Genomic DNA, 16,523 nt, shown 5'->3' on the forward strand with positions numbered 1-16,523 from the left:
TAATGGTCTCATAATTTCCTTTCCCCCAGTTATAACTTCTGCCCTTCGGTATATACCTATCCCTTTCCATCACTAAGGTAAACATAACTGAATTGTGGTCACTATCACCAAAGTGCTCATCTACCTCCAAGTCTAACACCTGGTCTGATTCATTACCCAGTACCAAATCCAATGTGGCCTCATCTCTTGTTGGCCTATCTACATACTGTGTCAGGAAACCTTCCTGCACACATTGGACAAAAACTGACCCCTCTAACGTACTTGACCTATAGCTTTTCCAGTCAATATTTATAAAGTTAAAGTCCCCCATAACAACTACCCTGTTACTTTCGCTCCTATCCAGGATCATCTTTGTAATCCTTTCCTCTACATCTCTGGAACTTGGAGGCCTATAAAAAACTCCCAGCAGGATGGCCTCTCCTTTCCTGTTTCTAATCTCAGCCCATACTACCTTGATATACGAGTCCACATCAAACATCCTTTCTGACACTGTAATACTGTCCTTGACTAACAATGCCATGCCTCCCCCTCTTCTACCACCTTCTCTGCTCTGACTGAAACATTTGAACCCCGGAACCTGCAACAACCATTCCTGTCCCTGCTCTATCCATGTCTCTGTAATGGCCACAACATCGAAGTCCCAGATACCAAACCAGGTTGCAAGTTCACCCACCTTATTCTGTACGCTCCAAGCATTAAAGTATACGCACTTCAAACCACCCTCCCGCCTGCCAATACACAGCTGCGACCTTGAAACCTTATCCTTGACCTCCCTATTCTCAACCTCCTGTACATTGGAGCTACAATTCAGGTTCCCATCCCCCTTCTGAATCAGTTTAAATCCTCCCTGAAGAGCATTGGCAAATTTTCTCCCCAAGATATTGGTACCCCTCTGGTTCAGTTGTAGACCATCCCTTATAGAAGTCCCACCTACCCCAGAATGAGCCCCAATTGTCCAGGTATCTGAAACCCTCCCTCCTGTACCATCCCTTTAGCCATGAGTTCAAATGTCCTCTCTCTCTATTCTTCTCCTTGCTATCCCGTGGCATGGGCAACAAACCAGAGATAATAACTCTGTTTGTTTTAGCCCTAAGCTTCCACCCTAACTCTCTGAATTTCTGTCTTACATCCCCATCCCTTTTCCTACCTATGTCATGGGTGCCTATGTGAACCACGGCTTGGGGCTGGTTCCCCTCCCCCTTAAGGATCTCGAACACTCGATCAGAGACATCACGGACCCTGTCCTCCCCAACAGCATCCAAAACAGGGTACTTGTTTTGCAGAGTTGTTAGTCTTCTGAGATTAGGTCAAGCTGTGGATCCCCTCAGTGACAGCCCTCTGAGACTGACATTATATTATAATGAGGCCCACACTGCCACCCAGTCCATTTTGGCATGGTGCATCAGGCTCCTGAAGATGTGGTTCCAGCCTGGACCTATCCCATACAGCCCCGTGTGGGTCTCCTGCATCACGGTGGTCAGCTGTGCGCTGCTCAACCTGGCACAGCAGCAAGGGTATTTTCTGGAGGAGGAGGCGTACCATCTCCAGAATGAGGAGGAGGCCAATGAGGACACAGAGTCATAGAGGTTTACAGAATGGAAACAGGTCCTCTAGCCCAATTTGTCCATGCCACCCAGTTTTTACCACTAAGCTTTATAATATTTTTCTTCAGTATTCACATGGGAAAAAGACAATGTTGTCAAGAACAATACTGAGATACAGGCTTTTGACTGGACAGGGTTGAGGTTCATAAGGAGGAAGTGTTAGCAATTCTGGAAAGTGTGAAAATAGATAAGTCCTCTGGGCTGGACGGGAGTAATCCTAGGATTTTTGGGAGGTTAGGGAGGAGATTGCAGAGCCTTTGGCTTTGATCTTTAGGTCGCCTTTGTCTACAGGAATAGTGCCAGAAGACTGAAGGATAGCAAATGTTGTCCCCTTATTCAAGAAGGGGACTCGAGATAACCCTGGTAATTATAGACCAGTGAGTCTTACTTCTGTTGTGGGCAAAGTTTTGGAAAGGATTATGAGATAAGATTTATAAACATCTGGAAAGGAATAATTTGATTAGGGATAGTCAAGACGGTCTTGTGAAGGATAGGTCACGCCTCACAAACCTTATTGAGTTGAGAAGGTGACCAAAGAGGTGGATGAGGGTAAAGCAGTTGATGTGGTGTACATGGATTTCTGTAAAGCATTTGATGAAGTTCCCCAAGGTAAGCTATTGCAGAAGATACAGAGGCATGGGATTGAGGATGATTTAGTGGTTTGAATCAGAAATTGGTGACAGAAGACAGAGGGTCATGGTTGATGGGAAATGTTCATCCTGGAGTTCAGTTACTAATGGTGTACCACAAGGGTCTGTTTTGGCACCACTGCTGTTTGTCATTTTTATAAATGACCTGGATGAGGACGTAAAGGATGAGTTAGTAAATTTGTGGATGGCACTAAAGTTGGTGGAGTTGCGGACCGTGCGGAAGGATGTTGCAGGTTACAGAGGGACATAGTTAAGCTGCAGAGCTGGGCTGAGAGGTGGCAAATGGGGTTTAATGCAGAAAAGTATGAAGTGATTCACTTTGGAAGGAGCAACAGGAATACAGAGTGCTGGGCTAATGGTAAGTTGCTTGGTAGTATGGATGAGCAGAGAGATCTCGGTGTCCATGTGCATAGATCCCTGAAAGTTGGCACCCAGGTGAATAAGATTGTTAAGAAGGTGTACGATGTGTTAGCTTTTATTGGTAGAGGGATTGAGTTTCGGAGCCATGAGGTCATATTGCAGCTGTACAAAACTCTAGTCCAGCCACACTTAGAACATAGAACATTATAGCGCAGTACAGGCCCTTCAGCCCTCGATGTTGCACCGACCAGTGGAACGAATGACTCTCTAACCTAAACTATTCCAATGTTATCCATATGCCTATCCACTGACCATTTGAACACCCTTGGAGTATTGCGTATAGTTCTGGTTGCCACATTATAGGAAGGATGTGGAAGCATAGGAAAGGGTGCAGAGGAAATTTACCAGGATGTTGCCTGATATGGTGGGAAGGTCTTATGAGGAAAGGCTGAGGGACTTGAGGCTGTTTTCATTAGCGAGAAGAAGGTTAAGAGATGACTTAATAGAGACATACAAGATGATCAGAGGATTAGATAGGGTGGACAGTGAGGGCCTTTTTCCTCAGATGGTGATGGCTAACACGAGGGGACATAGCTTTAAATTAAGGGGTGATAGATAAGGGACAGATGTCAGAGGTAGGTACTTTACTCAGAGAGTAGTAAGGGCATGGAATGCCCTGCCTGCAGCAGTAGTGGACTCACTGACATTAACGGCATTTAAATGGTCATTGGATAAACATATGGATGATATTGGAATAGTGTAGGTTAGATAGGTTTTAGATTGGTTTCACAAGTCGGCACAACATTGAGGGCCAAAGGCCTGTGTTGCGTTGTAATATTCTATGTTCTAGCTGTTAAACCCCAAAGCTTATCCCAACTGCCCACATTTGGCCCATATCCCTCTACACCCATCCTACCCATGTAACTGACTAAACACTTTTTAAGTCAAAATTGTGCCTGCCTCTACTACTGCCTCTGGCAGCTTGTTCCAGACACTACACTCATCATTCTCTGTGAGAAAAACTGTCCCTCTAGAACTTTTTGTATCTCTCCCCTCTCATCTTAAACTTATGCCTTCTAGTTTTCAACTCCCCTAACTTTGGGAAAAGCTGTTGACCATCTAGCTCCTCATTATTTTATAGTCCTCAATAAGATCAGCCCTAAGTCTCCTCTGCTCCAGGGGAAAAAAAGTTCCAGTCTATCTGGCCTCTCCTTGTCATTCAAACCATCAATTCCCAGTAGCATCCTAATAAGTCTTTCTGCATTCTTTCTAAGCCAGATGAAAGGTTGCATGGCAGTACAGTGGTTAGTACTGCTGCCTCATTTTGACAGGGACCCGGGTTCAATTCTGGTCTGGCGGGGGGGGGGGGTGGGTGCAGGAGGTTTCTTTCAGGTTAAACCAAGTATACAAACTGAAATTACGTTAGGACAAAGAAAAAGGGGCGGCTCCCCAAAAGGAGGGGGAACGGCCCGAACAAAAACAAAAAGTACAAAGGAAACTTAAGACACGTCAAATCAAAATGTGATTGTCGGGGTGTTTAACGCACCTCAGCCCCTGCGGTGCCCAACGGGCGCGGAAGGCGTCGACTGTGCCCGCGGACACCATGTGCTCCCTCTCCAGGGACACCCGGCCGCGAACGTAGCCACAGTACAGGTACCTGGTATTCCCAGGCGGTCTCCCATCCAACTACTAACCAGGCCTGAGTCTGTTTAGCTTCCGAGATCAGATGAGATCGGGCGTTTTTTTTTCAGACTAGCATGGCCGTAGGCAATTCCAGTCTAGGTCACTGTGTCAAGTTTGCACTTTCTCCTCGTGTCTGTATGGGTTTCCTCTGACTGCTCCAGTTTCCTCCCACAATCCAAAGATACGCAGGTTAGTTTGACTGGCCATGCTAAATTAACCCTAGTGTCAGGAGGATTGGCAGGGTAAATGCATGGGATTATGGGAATAGGGCCTGGGTGGGATTGCGGCTAGCACAGACACGATGGGCTGAATAGCCTCCTTCTGTACTGTAGGGATTCTGTGATAGGCGGTGATGGCGAGTAATTGGCAGGGCAGGGCTATAAGGGGGGCACTCATCACAGCCAGCTTTACTTACAAGCTGTTGTACAGTTTGGCAGATACTGCCACCATCCTCTTGGCACACTCCAGGAAACAATGCACCCTACCTCTCAACCTCCCACTGTCACCCTACCCACAAACCCACCCCCCAATTACCCAACCCCTCCCCTCCCCCACCCTCTTGCACCCACTCCTCCCTCCCCATGGTTCCAAGTCACATCACAGCAGGATAATGGGCTTGTGCTCGCTGTGCCAGCAAGTTTTTGGTCAAGGCTGAGGGTGATGACAACTTACTGTGAAGCACATTATGATGCTGCCCTGGTGCCACACAAGTCTGACTCCTACGTGGGCCCACGTATGAGTTAAGATTGTGGCCACAAGCCTGCAGACCAATGGGCTGGGGAGATGGGAAGTGTAGGGGGGGGTAGATACTGGGGGGTGAATACTGCAGGTGGTGTAGCCTCCCAATCTTATCTCTTGCTACGCCTAGGTGATCCCCCAGGATGTACGTCGGAGGTGGAGGTGTCCAGTTGTGATCCATACCCCATTGCCTGCGATGCCCTTGGCAGACATCCCCTGGGGGGACCGACACCTGGCGAGCCATGGCTAACTTGCAGATAAGACCGATGTAGCCGTGCAATTCTATTCATCCAGCTGCATATGAGATGCCCTGCTGTGAGAAAGGGAAGATTTGGAAGAACTTGGGATGTCCGGAGTCTCCTGGCAATAGTTCTAGCCCTTCCTCCTCCCTTGGGGTGCCCATAGGCCCCAGGAACACTCCACAGGACAACAGGGCAGCTGGATTGAGCTCTAGAAGCCTTAGCATCACCTGGCTCTGCAGTCCTTGAGGCCAAGATGCATCTGCCCCAGTGCTGGCCCTCTGAGACTTACTTTTTCAGGAGGTTAAGGAAATTTGGTACGTCAGCTATGACTCTCACTAATTTTTACAGATGCGCCTTAGAAAACATTCTTTCTGGGTTGTATCACAGCTTGGTATGGCTCTTGCTCTTCCCAAGACCGCAAGAAACTACAAAGCGTCATTAATGTAGCCCAATCCATCAGGCAAACAAGCCTCCCAGCCACTGACTCTGTCTACACTTCCTGCTGTTTCGGCAAAGCAGCCAGCATAATTAAGGACCCCATGTACCCTGGACATTCTCTCTTCTAGGTTCTTCCATCAGGAAAAAGATACAAAACTCTGAGGTTCCGTATCAACCGACTCAAGAACAGCTTCTTCCCTGCTGCCATCAGACTTTTTAATGGACCCACCTCACATTGAGTTGATCTTTCGCTACACCCTAGCTGTAACCACATTCTGCACTCACTAGTTTCCTTCTCTAATGACAGTATGCTTTGTCTGTATATCGTGCAAGAAACAACACTTTTCACTAGATACTAATACATGTGACACTAATAAATCAAATCAGTATCAAGGCCGGCAAGTGAAAAAATAAAACACGACACACAACAGCCACCAGAATAAGAAACTGCGCAAGCGCGGCTGGCGGGCGGGCTGGCTGGCTGTCTGTGCGCAGGCGCGGTGAGCGGGCTGTCGATGCGCAGGCGTGGTGAGCGGGCTGTCGATGCGCAGGCGCACTCCGCTGGGGCGGTAAGATGGCGGCGGGAGCAGGTTCTCGCGGTGGGGCCGCTCCGGGGGCCGGAGCTGTGCAGCAGGGCCTGAGGGAGGCTCTCTTTGAGGCGCTCGGATCCATCCTCTCTCCTGTACAGGAGGTCCGTGCCGCTGGGGAGGAACAGATTAAAGTGCTGGAAGTGACAGAAGGTGAATGAGGGAAGGGTTTTGAGGCAAAGGAGGGGGAGGGGAGAGGGGGAGGGGAGAGGGGGGTGGGGAGGGAGGGGGAGGGGAGAGGGGGGTGGGGAGGGAGGGGGAGGGGAGAGGGGGGTGGGGAGGGAGGGGGAGGGGAGAGGGGGGTGGGGAGGGGGAGGGGAGAGGGGGGTGGGGAGGGAGGGGGAGGGGAGAGGGGGGTGGGGAGGGAGGGGAGAGGGGGGTGGGGAGAGGGGGGTGGGGAGGGAGGGGAGAGGGGGGTGGGGGAGGGGAGAGGGGGGTGGGGGTGGGGAGGGAGGGGGAGGGGAGAGGGGGGGACGTGGGGGGGGACGGGGAGGGGGGGACGTGGGGGGGGACGGGGAGGGGGACGTGGGGGGGGACGGGGAGGGGAGGGGGACGTGGGGGGGGACGGGGAGGGGAGGGGGACGTGGGGGGGGAGGGGGGGGGACGTGGGGGGGGACGGGGAGGGGGGGGGGACGTGGGTGTGAGGGGAAGGGTGGGGGCAGGGGGAGGGTCTGTACTGCGTTGTAGTGTTCTGTGTTCTAATTTAGCAACCATACTTTCCTCTCAGCATTTTCCATCTGCCTGCATGCTGACTTATCTTGTGGATCTCTTTGCAGACTTTTTGTTTCCTCCTCTAAGCTTACATTTCTCAGATTTGTTTCATTAGCAAAATTAGGTGCATTACACTTTGTCTCTCCGTCTTCAGTCAATGATGCTCCAGTGCTGGTCCCTGTGACACGGTGGCACAATGGTTAGCACTGCTCCCTCTCAGGGACCCCGATTTGATTCCCAGCTTCGGTGACTGCAGAATCTGTGTGTTCTCCCCACGTCTGCATGAGTTTCCTCCGGGTGCTCAGGTTTCCTCCCATGATCTGAAAGATGTGCTGGTTTGGTGTATTGGCCATGCTAAATTTAACACCACTATCCCTCACTAAGCTTGTCCATAAACTTCATAATCGAGGAGTCACACCTCCCTCTGTAACTGGACCCTGGACTTCCTAACCAGTAGGCCACAGTCTGTTAGGTTGGGTAACTTCACCTCTCCCACCCTCACCCTGGGCACTGGGACTCCACAAAGATGCGTGCTGAGCCCCATTCTCTCCTCCGTCTTCACCTATGACTGTGTGCCTGTCTGTGACATCAATGCCACCATCAAGTTCGCGGATGACACTACAGTGGTAGGCTTCATAACTAATAACAACGAATCAATAATAACAAGGGCTCCAACATCTGGTGATGTGGAGTATGGTAAACAACCTGGCCCTCAACAATAAAGACCAAAGAACACATTGTGGACTTCAAGAAATCCAGAGGTGGCACATACTCCATTTGTATCAGTGGGGTAGAGGCACAAAGGGTCTGCAGCTACAAATTCCTGGGCGTCCACATCACGGATGGTCCCTCAGTTCCTCCCTGGTGAAGAAGGCTCAGCAGCGCCTATGCTTCCTGAGGAGGCTAAAGAGAGCCAACCTTTTCCCTCAGCTTCTCTCAAATTTCTAGTCGTGCACAATAGAGAGCATCTTGTTGAACTCTATTATGGTGTGGTATGGCATTTGCTCCAGTTCTGACTGGAAGGCTCTGCAGTGTCCAATCATAGAATCCTACGGTGCATAACGAGGCCATTCAGCCCATCGAGTCTGCACCAACCACAATCCCATCCAGACCTTATCCCCGCAACCCCATGCATTTACCCTAGCTGGTACCCTGGCACTAAGGGGCAATTTAGCATTGCCAGTACGTCGTTGGCACCCAGCTACAGCTGTCTAGGACATTTATCACAAACGCTGCTTGCAAAGATCTCTCAGCATTGCTAGAGGTCCTACCCATCCCAGCTACAGACTGTTTGCCCCACCCCCTGCTATCTGGTAGGCGCTACAGATGCATTTGAGCCCATATCACCAGGCTCAGGAATAGTTTCTCCCCCAGAGCTGTTACCCAGCTGAACTCCGTCCTTTAACATATTCCCAGGCGATGGGTATTATGCAATGTGCATGTATACACTTAAAAAGTATTGGCATTATTTTATAATGACTACCTGCATTGTTTTTATCTTGAGAGCCTGCAAGCTCACTTTTCATTGTATTTGTGTACAGTACAACAACAATGAAGTTAAATTGAATTGAGGTGGATGAAGTGGTTAAAAGGCATGTGGAGTAATTACCTTTATTAGCCAAGGCATAGAGCTTAAGAGCAGAGAGGTTATGCTGGAATTATGTAAAATGTTGGTTAGGCCACAGCTAGAGAATTGTGTGCAGTTCTGGAGTTCACATTATAGGAGGAATGTGATAGCAGTGGAAAGGGTGCTGAGGAACTTTACCTGAATGTTGCCTTGTTGGGAAATTTTAGTTCTGAAGCAAGATTAGATAGACTGGGGTAGTTTTCCTTGGTGCAAATGAGACTGAAGACGGGGTGGGGGGTGAAGAGTGGACTGGAAAAAACTTTTTCCCTTGGTGGGGAAATCAATGATCAGGGGCATAAATTTAAGGTGAGGAGACATGAGGAAGAACTGTTTCACCCATATCAAAAAAGAAATGGAAAAAACTTAAGCAGCCCCAACCATTTTCTCTGGCTGGTTGATTTTCAGGCTGGCTAGGCTTCCTGAGAACATCAATCCTGCAATGCTAGTCCATGCTGGTAGTTTTATTAGTCTCTTAAATCCCTGATTATTTAAAATTTCTTTAACCTACTATGAATTTTTCCAGCATATTTCCCCCCTTTTGGCCCTTGGTTAGCCTAAGACTAGGCCATTAAATACATGTGTCCAAGTCAATATTCTTAAATTCTGAAGGGTGATCTGACCTCTGGGATCCTCTTTTTACTCCATCATCACTGATGGTGTACTTTTTGTGGACTTAACTACTTGTGCAAAGCCGCATTTAAGCACATTTATAATTACCACTAATGCTAAGATCATAGTGAAAAATAATACAATCCCTTGCAGGATTAATGTTCCTAGGGAGCCTAGCCAACCTGAGAATCAACCACCTAGAGTAAATGGTTGGGGCTGCTTAAGTATTTCCATTTCTTTTTTGATATGGACAACCAGATTGGTTATGTTTTCAGAATTATCTGGTATGTGCAACGTTCTGATCCAATGTTCTACCCCTGGCTGCCAAGACATCCACTGCCATTCAATGTTGAATTACAGTGTGCATGGCAACCATCTCATCATGTAAGGGCAATGGCTGTAACATTGACAACTTATTCCAAAATCGAACATAGAAGCTAGTTTCTCGCATCTCTCTGCCCCAGCTCCACATGAAGGAAATATTATGCCAAAAAAACGTTCTGCCTCTGTAATAATTCTGGGTTATAGATAGGTGTGTATTTCTCCATGTGGCCTAACCTTCCTGTACAAGACTCGCTGCTATGAAATTCCTTCCCTATCTCTATGCTAAAAAATCCTGATATTGTGTGTCCAGGAAACTTGTAATTCCTGGGGTGTTTGGTCTGCCGACACTTTGGTTGGGCATTTTAGATTATTTATGTGCCAGGTTTAAGTATTAACATGTATCTTCCGAGGGGAACGTTAAATGATCTTTGCTGGTCCTATCTGAGCCAGAATCTGTATGTTCAGTTCAAAGAAGATGCAAACACATGACAGTTTCTACAGTCTTCTCTCTTGTTAATATTGGTCAATATCAAGTAAGTGAAACTTTCTTACAGATTCACATAGCAACCAGCATCTGTCTTGTGTGTTGTCTGCTGATTCTTGCTTGATCCTGCTGTTGATTGAGAATTATTGGAGCACCGGTGATGTTCTGAAAATATAAACAAAATGCCTTTCGACTTTTTAAGTTTGTATTTGATCTATTGAATTATGTCTGCCTCCTCTGATTCTCATGGGCCGAATCTAGTAGCTTGTCTGCAAATCCAGATTATTCCTATTTTCATTATGGTGGCTACAAAGCCATAATAACCCCTTGTTCTCTTGGATCATTCATCCACTGGGGCAATTTCATTGTTACTGGATTGCTCATTAGGATATGGTTTCAGCTGGATCCAGTGCTGCCATAGTGGACTGTAGTTTTCATTAATGAGGGCACATGCTTGTCCTGTGACAACCACTTCATAGGATCCCTCCCAACAAACCCTAACCCGTTCTTGTCTGTCATGAGTTTCCATTACCTTAGGAATATTCTCCTTTGCTGTTTTCATCCAGTCTCTATGCTGCTGTTGAGTGATTACCTGTGTTTTTTGAGAATGTAGGTGATTTATTAAATCCCTCATGCATTGAAATACTGCTCCTCGGCTGATGTCAAGTTCTCCTCCCTCTGTTATGGCCTCCTCTGGGAGGCGCATTGCTTTTCCCCTCATTAATTCAAAAGAGGTTAATCCTGTTCCTCAAGAAGGAGTAGCTCTCTGTCGCAGCAATATTGCAGGCAAAGTCTGTACCCAGTTATTTTCTTCTAAAATAGCTTTAGCTAAACTCTCCTTCAATGTTCGGTTCATTTATTCTACCATTCCTTATCTCTGGGGATTGCCTTATCCCTAACATCCAACATAACAACGTAAGAACTAGAAGCAGGAGTAAGGCCATCTGGCCCCTCGAGCCTGCTCTACCATTCAACAAGACCATGGCTAATCTTTTCGTGGACTCAGCTCCACTTACCTGCCTCCCCACTCACCATAACCCTTAATTCCTTTACTGTTCAAAAATTCATCTGTCCTTGACTTAAAAAACATTCAATGAGGTAGCTTCAGCTGCTTCACTGGGCAGTGAATTCCACAGATTCCACCTTTCAGTGTTAAGTAAAAATATTCCAATTGATTGAATTGTGCTCAATATCCCAGTTCCCTTTCCCTGTTTAGATCCCCATCTCTATCTCCACAATTACTTAATTCTATTCAGTTTGCTTCATAACATCTTTTGAACAAAAATGAAAATTTTCTGTTTGATTCCAGACAGTAACTTAGTTTGATTGCTCGTTCTTTGTCCTAATAGCATCATTTTATTATGGTAGCTTGCTAACCCTACATCTTCATATGTCAGAATTGTCCCAAATTCAAATAAGTGTTGTGGGCTTTCAAATATCCATTAGTATACATCTTTTCTAAAAAAAAACTTTGTTCCGACATCCATAGCTACCACTTAAATTGTGTTTTACTATTTCTTTCTCCCTTCAGCATTATCCATCAAATAAATCCCACTTTCAATCCTGTCCTACTCTGTTCAACTTAGCTCCTCTATAATGTCTCTTCTATTTTCCTGTTCTCTTCCCCATATCTCATCTACACATCACATACCTAATCCTTTCCTTCAATGACGATTTATCCCCGAATTATTTCCCTCATTCCTAATTATAATAATCTGCCAGTTTTTAGTGAAAGGAGCAGGCTTTCCCATTGAGCCCATCTGGCATCTGATAGTTTTCAACTTGCCCATGTTCAAATTTTGCAACAGAGTGTGCTCTGTGTTCTGAACTACTTCTCCCAGTCTTGTGATTGGTTCAGTAACTTTGAACACACACACACACACACACACACACACACACACCCTACTATCCAACTAAAATGCTGCTGGGTCACTTTGGTAGTGTAATAATTCGCATCATTGTCAGACAGCCCCAAGATCGGTCCTATTATCAAAAGTTGTTCAATATGGCTGAATGTAACCTCACATTCCTCCACTTATTCTGTCTTGTGTAACTCCTTACTAGATGCTTTTCCCCCTTTGGCTGGATTTTGATTTAGGCTAATAATTTCTACTATATTGAAAAATCTACAAATAAATTATCAAATTTCTTGAAACTACTGCAAATCTTGAAACAAAGATCCATCCTGTCTGGGGCAGAATGTGTTAGTTCTCTGCTCGTTTCGAAAGGACATGGAGTGAAATTCTCAAATGCATGCTCAGCGTCATCACTCTTTTTTGGCAAACATTTGGAATTCTAGGATTATTTCTTTTCTCAGAATCTAATTATAAAATTATCTTTACATTGCCAATTGTATCAGGAATATATCTTTGAACCTAATGAGAAGTTTGAATCCGGACTAATCCAGAAAAATTTATCATTTAAAATATCCCAATTTTCAATTATCCCTACCAAATTAAGACTCACTTATTTTACAGTCTCTCCAGCCTATGCTTAAAATTTACATGTTTAATTGTTTCTCACAAATCTGTTTTTATAAGCTGATGCAGACACAAGTTTTGGAATGATATAATTCAAATCCAGTGTTTGCTGAAAAGTTAATTTTCCTTACTGAATTTTCCTATCTGAATTTCTGCAGCAAAGGCTGTGGGCCAAGTGCTGGAAAATGACATTAGAATAGTTGTGATTTTTGTTTGACCAGTGCAGATGCAATGCACCAAAGGGCCTTTCTCTGTACAGTGGACCTCTGGCTGTATGACTTCGAGACGCTGGGGGTCTCACCTTATGACTGTGAGACTTGCCGACTTGTATTTCATAAAACTGTGCTGACTCACCCTAATATGGTTTTCCAAATGTATGTTACCACTGCTTTAATAATGACATCAAATGTAAGGCTAATTTGTGTGTGGCTGTCTTTTTTCTCTCCTTCCTTTCTTCAGTATCAGCATTATCTTTTCTGCAGTCCAATCTACATGGACTTTCAGGATCTAGGTAATTCTGGAAGGTCGGAATTTGTCTGTCCACTATCTCTGCAGCTCCCACTCGCAAAAGCCCAGCCTACAGGTGCAGTAGGTGGTCAGGAAGGCAAATGGGATCCTGGCCTTCATAGCGAGGGGGATTGAATATAAAAGTAGGGAGGTCTTGCTGCAACTGTACAGGGCACTGGTGAGGCCGCAGCTGGAGTACTGTGTGCAGTTTTGGTCGCCGCACTTGCGCAAGGATATTTTGGCCTTGGAGGGAGTGCAGAGGAGGTTCACTAAGCTGATACCGGAGTTGAGGGGATTGAGCTATGAGGAGAGGCTGAATAGACTGGGCTTGTACTCGTTAGAGTTTAGAAGGATGAGGGGGGATCTCGTTGAGACGTATAAGATGATGAAAGGGATGGATAGGGTAGAGGTGGAGAGGTTCTTCCCGCTCAGAAAGGACAGCAGGACTAGAGGGCACAGCCTCAAGATAAGGTGGGGGGGGGGGGAGCTGTTTAGAACAGAGTTGAGGAGGAACTTCTTCACTCAAAGGGTGGTGAATCTCTGGAATTCTCTGCCTGTTGAAGTAGTGGAGGCTACCTCGCTACATATATTTAAGATGTGGGTAGATAGGTTTTTGGTAGGCAAGGGGATAAAGGGTTATGGGGAGAAAACGGGAAAGTGGAACTGAGCCACTTCAGATCAGCCATGATCTTATTGAATGGCGGGGCAGGCTCGAAGGGCTAGATGGCCTATTCCTGCTCCTATTTCTTACGTTCTTACAATACTGGAGTGTAGGCCGCCTGCTCCAGGAGAATTGTTGACCATTAATTTTGCCTGTATTTTTATTAATAATTACATTATGTTCCTCATTAATGGTTTTGTTCACCCTTTGTGATATTCTTTGTCTTTTACTGTGAAGATAAGCTCCTGCCTCATCCTTGAAAGGGTTTCTTGTTTTCCTTTTACTCTTTTTTACCTAAACTTAGAATCTATTTTTCTGTTTCTGCCTAGTTTAGTCATCCCAGTCTCTCCCCTTTTATCAATTTTTTGGTCACTTTTACAGCTACCTAAAACATCCAGTGTTCAGAATTACTACCCTTGACCACAGCATAAGCCTCTGCTTTTAATCTTTTAATGTTATCCTTGACTTTTAATTAGCCATCTCATTTTCCCTAGAGTCTGCATTTCTCAGTGGATTGTATTGATGTGTTTCAGAGTTTGGTGTTCACCTGGCTGAGCTGACTGTAGATCCTCAGGGTGTCTTGGCAATACGACAGGTATGTGCATCATGGCAGTTTGGTCTGGATTGGCTAATGGCACAAGGGAATTTGAGCTTCAAGCATTTAACTTCTGTTCCTTTTGGTGTCAAGTGAATTTTAGTTAACTTGTACCTACGCATTGTTTCTACAGGTTTTATTGTAATAGTCACCCAAAAAACTACTTCCAAAACAAAAAACAGATGCTTACACAGAGACCCAGATGACTTGCATGGTAAAATATCTCAAAAAAGGACAATGGACAACCTTGGAAGCACCAAGCCTACTTACAGATTATAGAAATCATATAAGCACACTGACTCCCCAAGTGGCAGTGCATTTGTCAAAAAATGGCTTCTATGGAATGGAGAACTCTTTATCCAGCGTTGATAGTGACAGAGGAATTGCAAGGATTCAATCCTTACTCTTTCCCAGGGATAGAGTGGCTACCCTACTGCTGTGGATGCTGGGCAAAGAACTCTCCATCCTTCTGAACATTTCTTAGAATTGTGCGTTCTGAAAATGAGACCTGCAAAGGGCAGCTGATGCCAGTCCCAAAGTTGCCCATAATGTACATGTTTCACTGTTTAGCTAAACCCAACATGTGTGGTTGAGTTAGCTCAGTTGGCTGGGTGCCTGGTTTGTTTTGCAGAACAGCACCAACTCCTATACCAGCTAAGGTTATTAATGAGGACCTCGTTTCCTCAACCTTACCCCTCGTCTGAGTGATAATCCTCAGGTTAAATCACCACCTGTCAGCCTATTGTCATCTGAGTCTATAGCTACTTTATCTTTGCATCAAAAGCTATGTAAGGAAGTTTATTCAATCTAAACATCTGTCACATTATTTGCTGTATATATAATGAGAAACTGGGGTTGCAGAAATGTCTTCACAGTTCAAATGGCTTCATTAATTTAACCTGCCAGGAGATCATATCTGAGAGGGTACTGGCAGGTTGGCTTGGCAACCAATTACTGTCACAGACAGCTTGGTGTAGGTCAGAGGTCAAAGTCTTGACTTCTTATCGATTGGGACAGAGAGCTAAAGTGAAAGATGGCTGTCTTTGTCCCGCTTGCTCCCTTGATCAGTTTCATGTTTTTCAGGCTGCAAATTTAATTTTTTCCTTTAGGATATAATGTGGTCTAGCATACTTCGTTACCGGGCATGATAATGGTTAACCCTGCTGCTTCACAGCTCCCGGGACCTGGGTTTGATTCCCGACTTGGGTCACTGTCTGTGTGGCGTTTGCACATTCTCCTCGTGTCTGCTTGGGTGTCCACCGGGTGTTCCGGTTTCCTCCCACGGTCCAAAAATGTGCAGGTTTGGTTTGATTGGCAATGTTAAAATTGTCCCTTAGTGTCCTGAGGTGTGTAAGGATAGAGGGATTAGTGGGTAAATATGTAGGGATATGGGGGTGGGGCCTGGGTGGGATTGTGGTCGGTGTATATTCGATGGGCCGAATGGCCCCTCTGCAGTAGGGTTTCTATGATTTCTTTTGTGTGATAAAATTCAGAGCAAATTGTATTCCATTTGTGTGTTAGATATGAAATAAACTGGTTTGTCACTTCACATTTGACTTTCCCTCAATGGAATGTTAATCAGTCTTTCAAGATGTGGGAGAAAAAACATCGGAACATGTGAATAATGTCTACTGTACAGAGTGTGACTTCATTATTGTAACTCTGAATTTTGTCATTATATTGGGCAGTAAAGATAAACTCTGGATCATAAGAGACCTGGGCCTGCTTTTGGCAAGACACTAAACCCAACAGAATATTGAACTTGGAACTTGGATAAACAAGTGTAAATGGTAGTTTGGTAAATAATAGATTGTTTATCAAGGAATGTAAATGATCAAAAGCATTTACCCACACTCTTTGTTCACAGTTGGCATCTGTAATTCTCAAACAATATGTGGAAAATCATTGGTGTAATCAGTCCGAGAAATTCCATCCACCAGAGACTACTGAGAGGGTAAGATGCCATGAGAATGAATAATCTCCTAACCTGTTAATGGAAATGGTTTTTGACAGACAGCTGGGAAACAGCAGGACCGAGAGAAATCAGTTGCATAGAAGTCTGGGAGAGACAAGTAGTACTATAGTAGTTAAGAAATGCAAGTGAATGGCAAAGCAGCCTGGATTTGGTGAAAGCATGCCAATGTATGTGTTACGAAATCTGTAAGAGATAATAACCCGAAAAGAATCCCCAAACAAGGCTGACAAAATGAATTGAGGGCCAAG

The 16,523-nt window shown here is 45.5% G+C and overlaps 1 protein-coding gene and 1 pseudogene across 2 annotated transcripts in view; one reads left to right on the plus strand and one right to left on the minus strand.

The window, feature by feature from the left end:
• Positions 1 to 4,258: 4,258 nt before the first annotated feature.
• LOC145357160 (5S ribosomal RNA) lies at positions 4,259 to 4,383 on the minus strand (annotated as a pseudogene).
• Positions 4,384 to 6,271: 1,888 nt separating this feature from the next.
• ipo9 (importin 9) overlaps positions 6,272 to 16,523 on the plus strand; it is a 117,615-nt gene continuing 107,363 nt past the window's right edge. The window contains exons 1-3 of one of the 2 annotated variants that reach the window (XM_080210111.1): positions 6,272 to 6,455; positions 14,239 to 14,300; positions 16,168 to 16,254. In XM_080210111.1, coding sequence (XP_080066237.1) covers positions 6,290 to 6,455; positions 14,239 to 14,300; positions 16,168 to 16,254 — 315 coding nt within the window. In that variant the 5' untranslated portion in view covers positions 6,272 to 6,289. Of the gene's footprint in view, positions 6,456 to 14,238; positions 14,301 to 16,167; positions 16,255 to 16,523 lie in introns of those variants that run through there. The other variant, XM_080210112.1, reaches the window with a different exon arrangement.

This window comes from Carcharhinus amblyrhynchos, chromosome 22, assembly GCF_965287045.1.
Source record: "Carcharhinus amblyrhynchos chromosome 22, sCarAmb.v2.hapA, whole genome shotgun sequence".
Classification (NCBI taxonomy): Eukaryota; Metazoa; Chordata; class Chondrichthyes; order Carcharhiniformes; family Carcharhinidae; genus Carcharhinus; species Carcharhinus amblyrhynchos.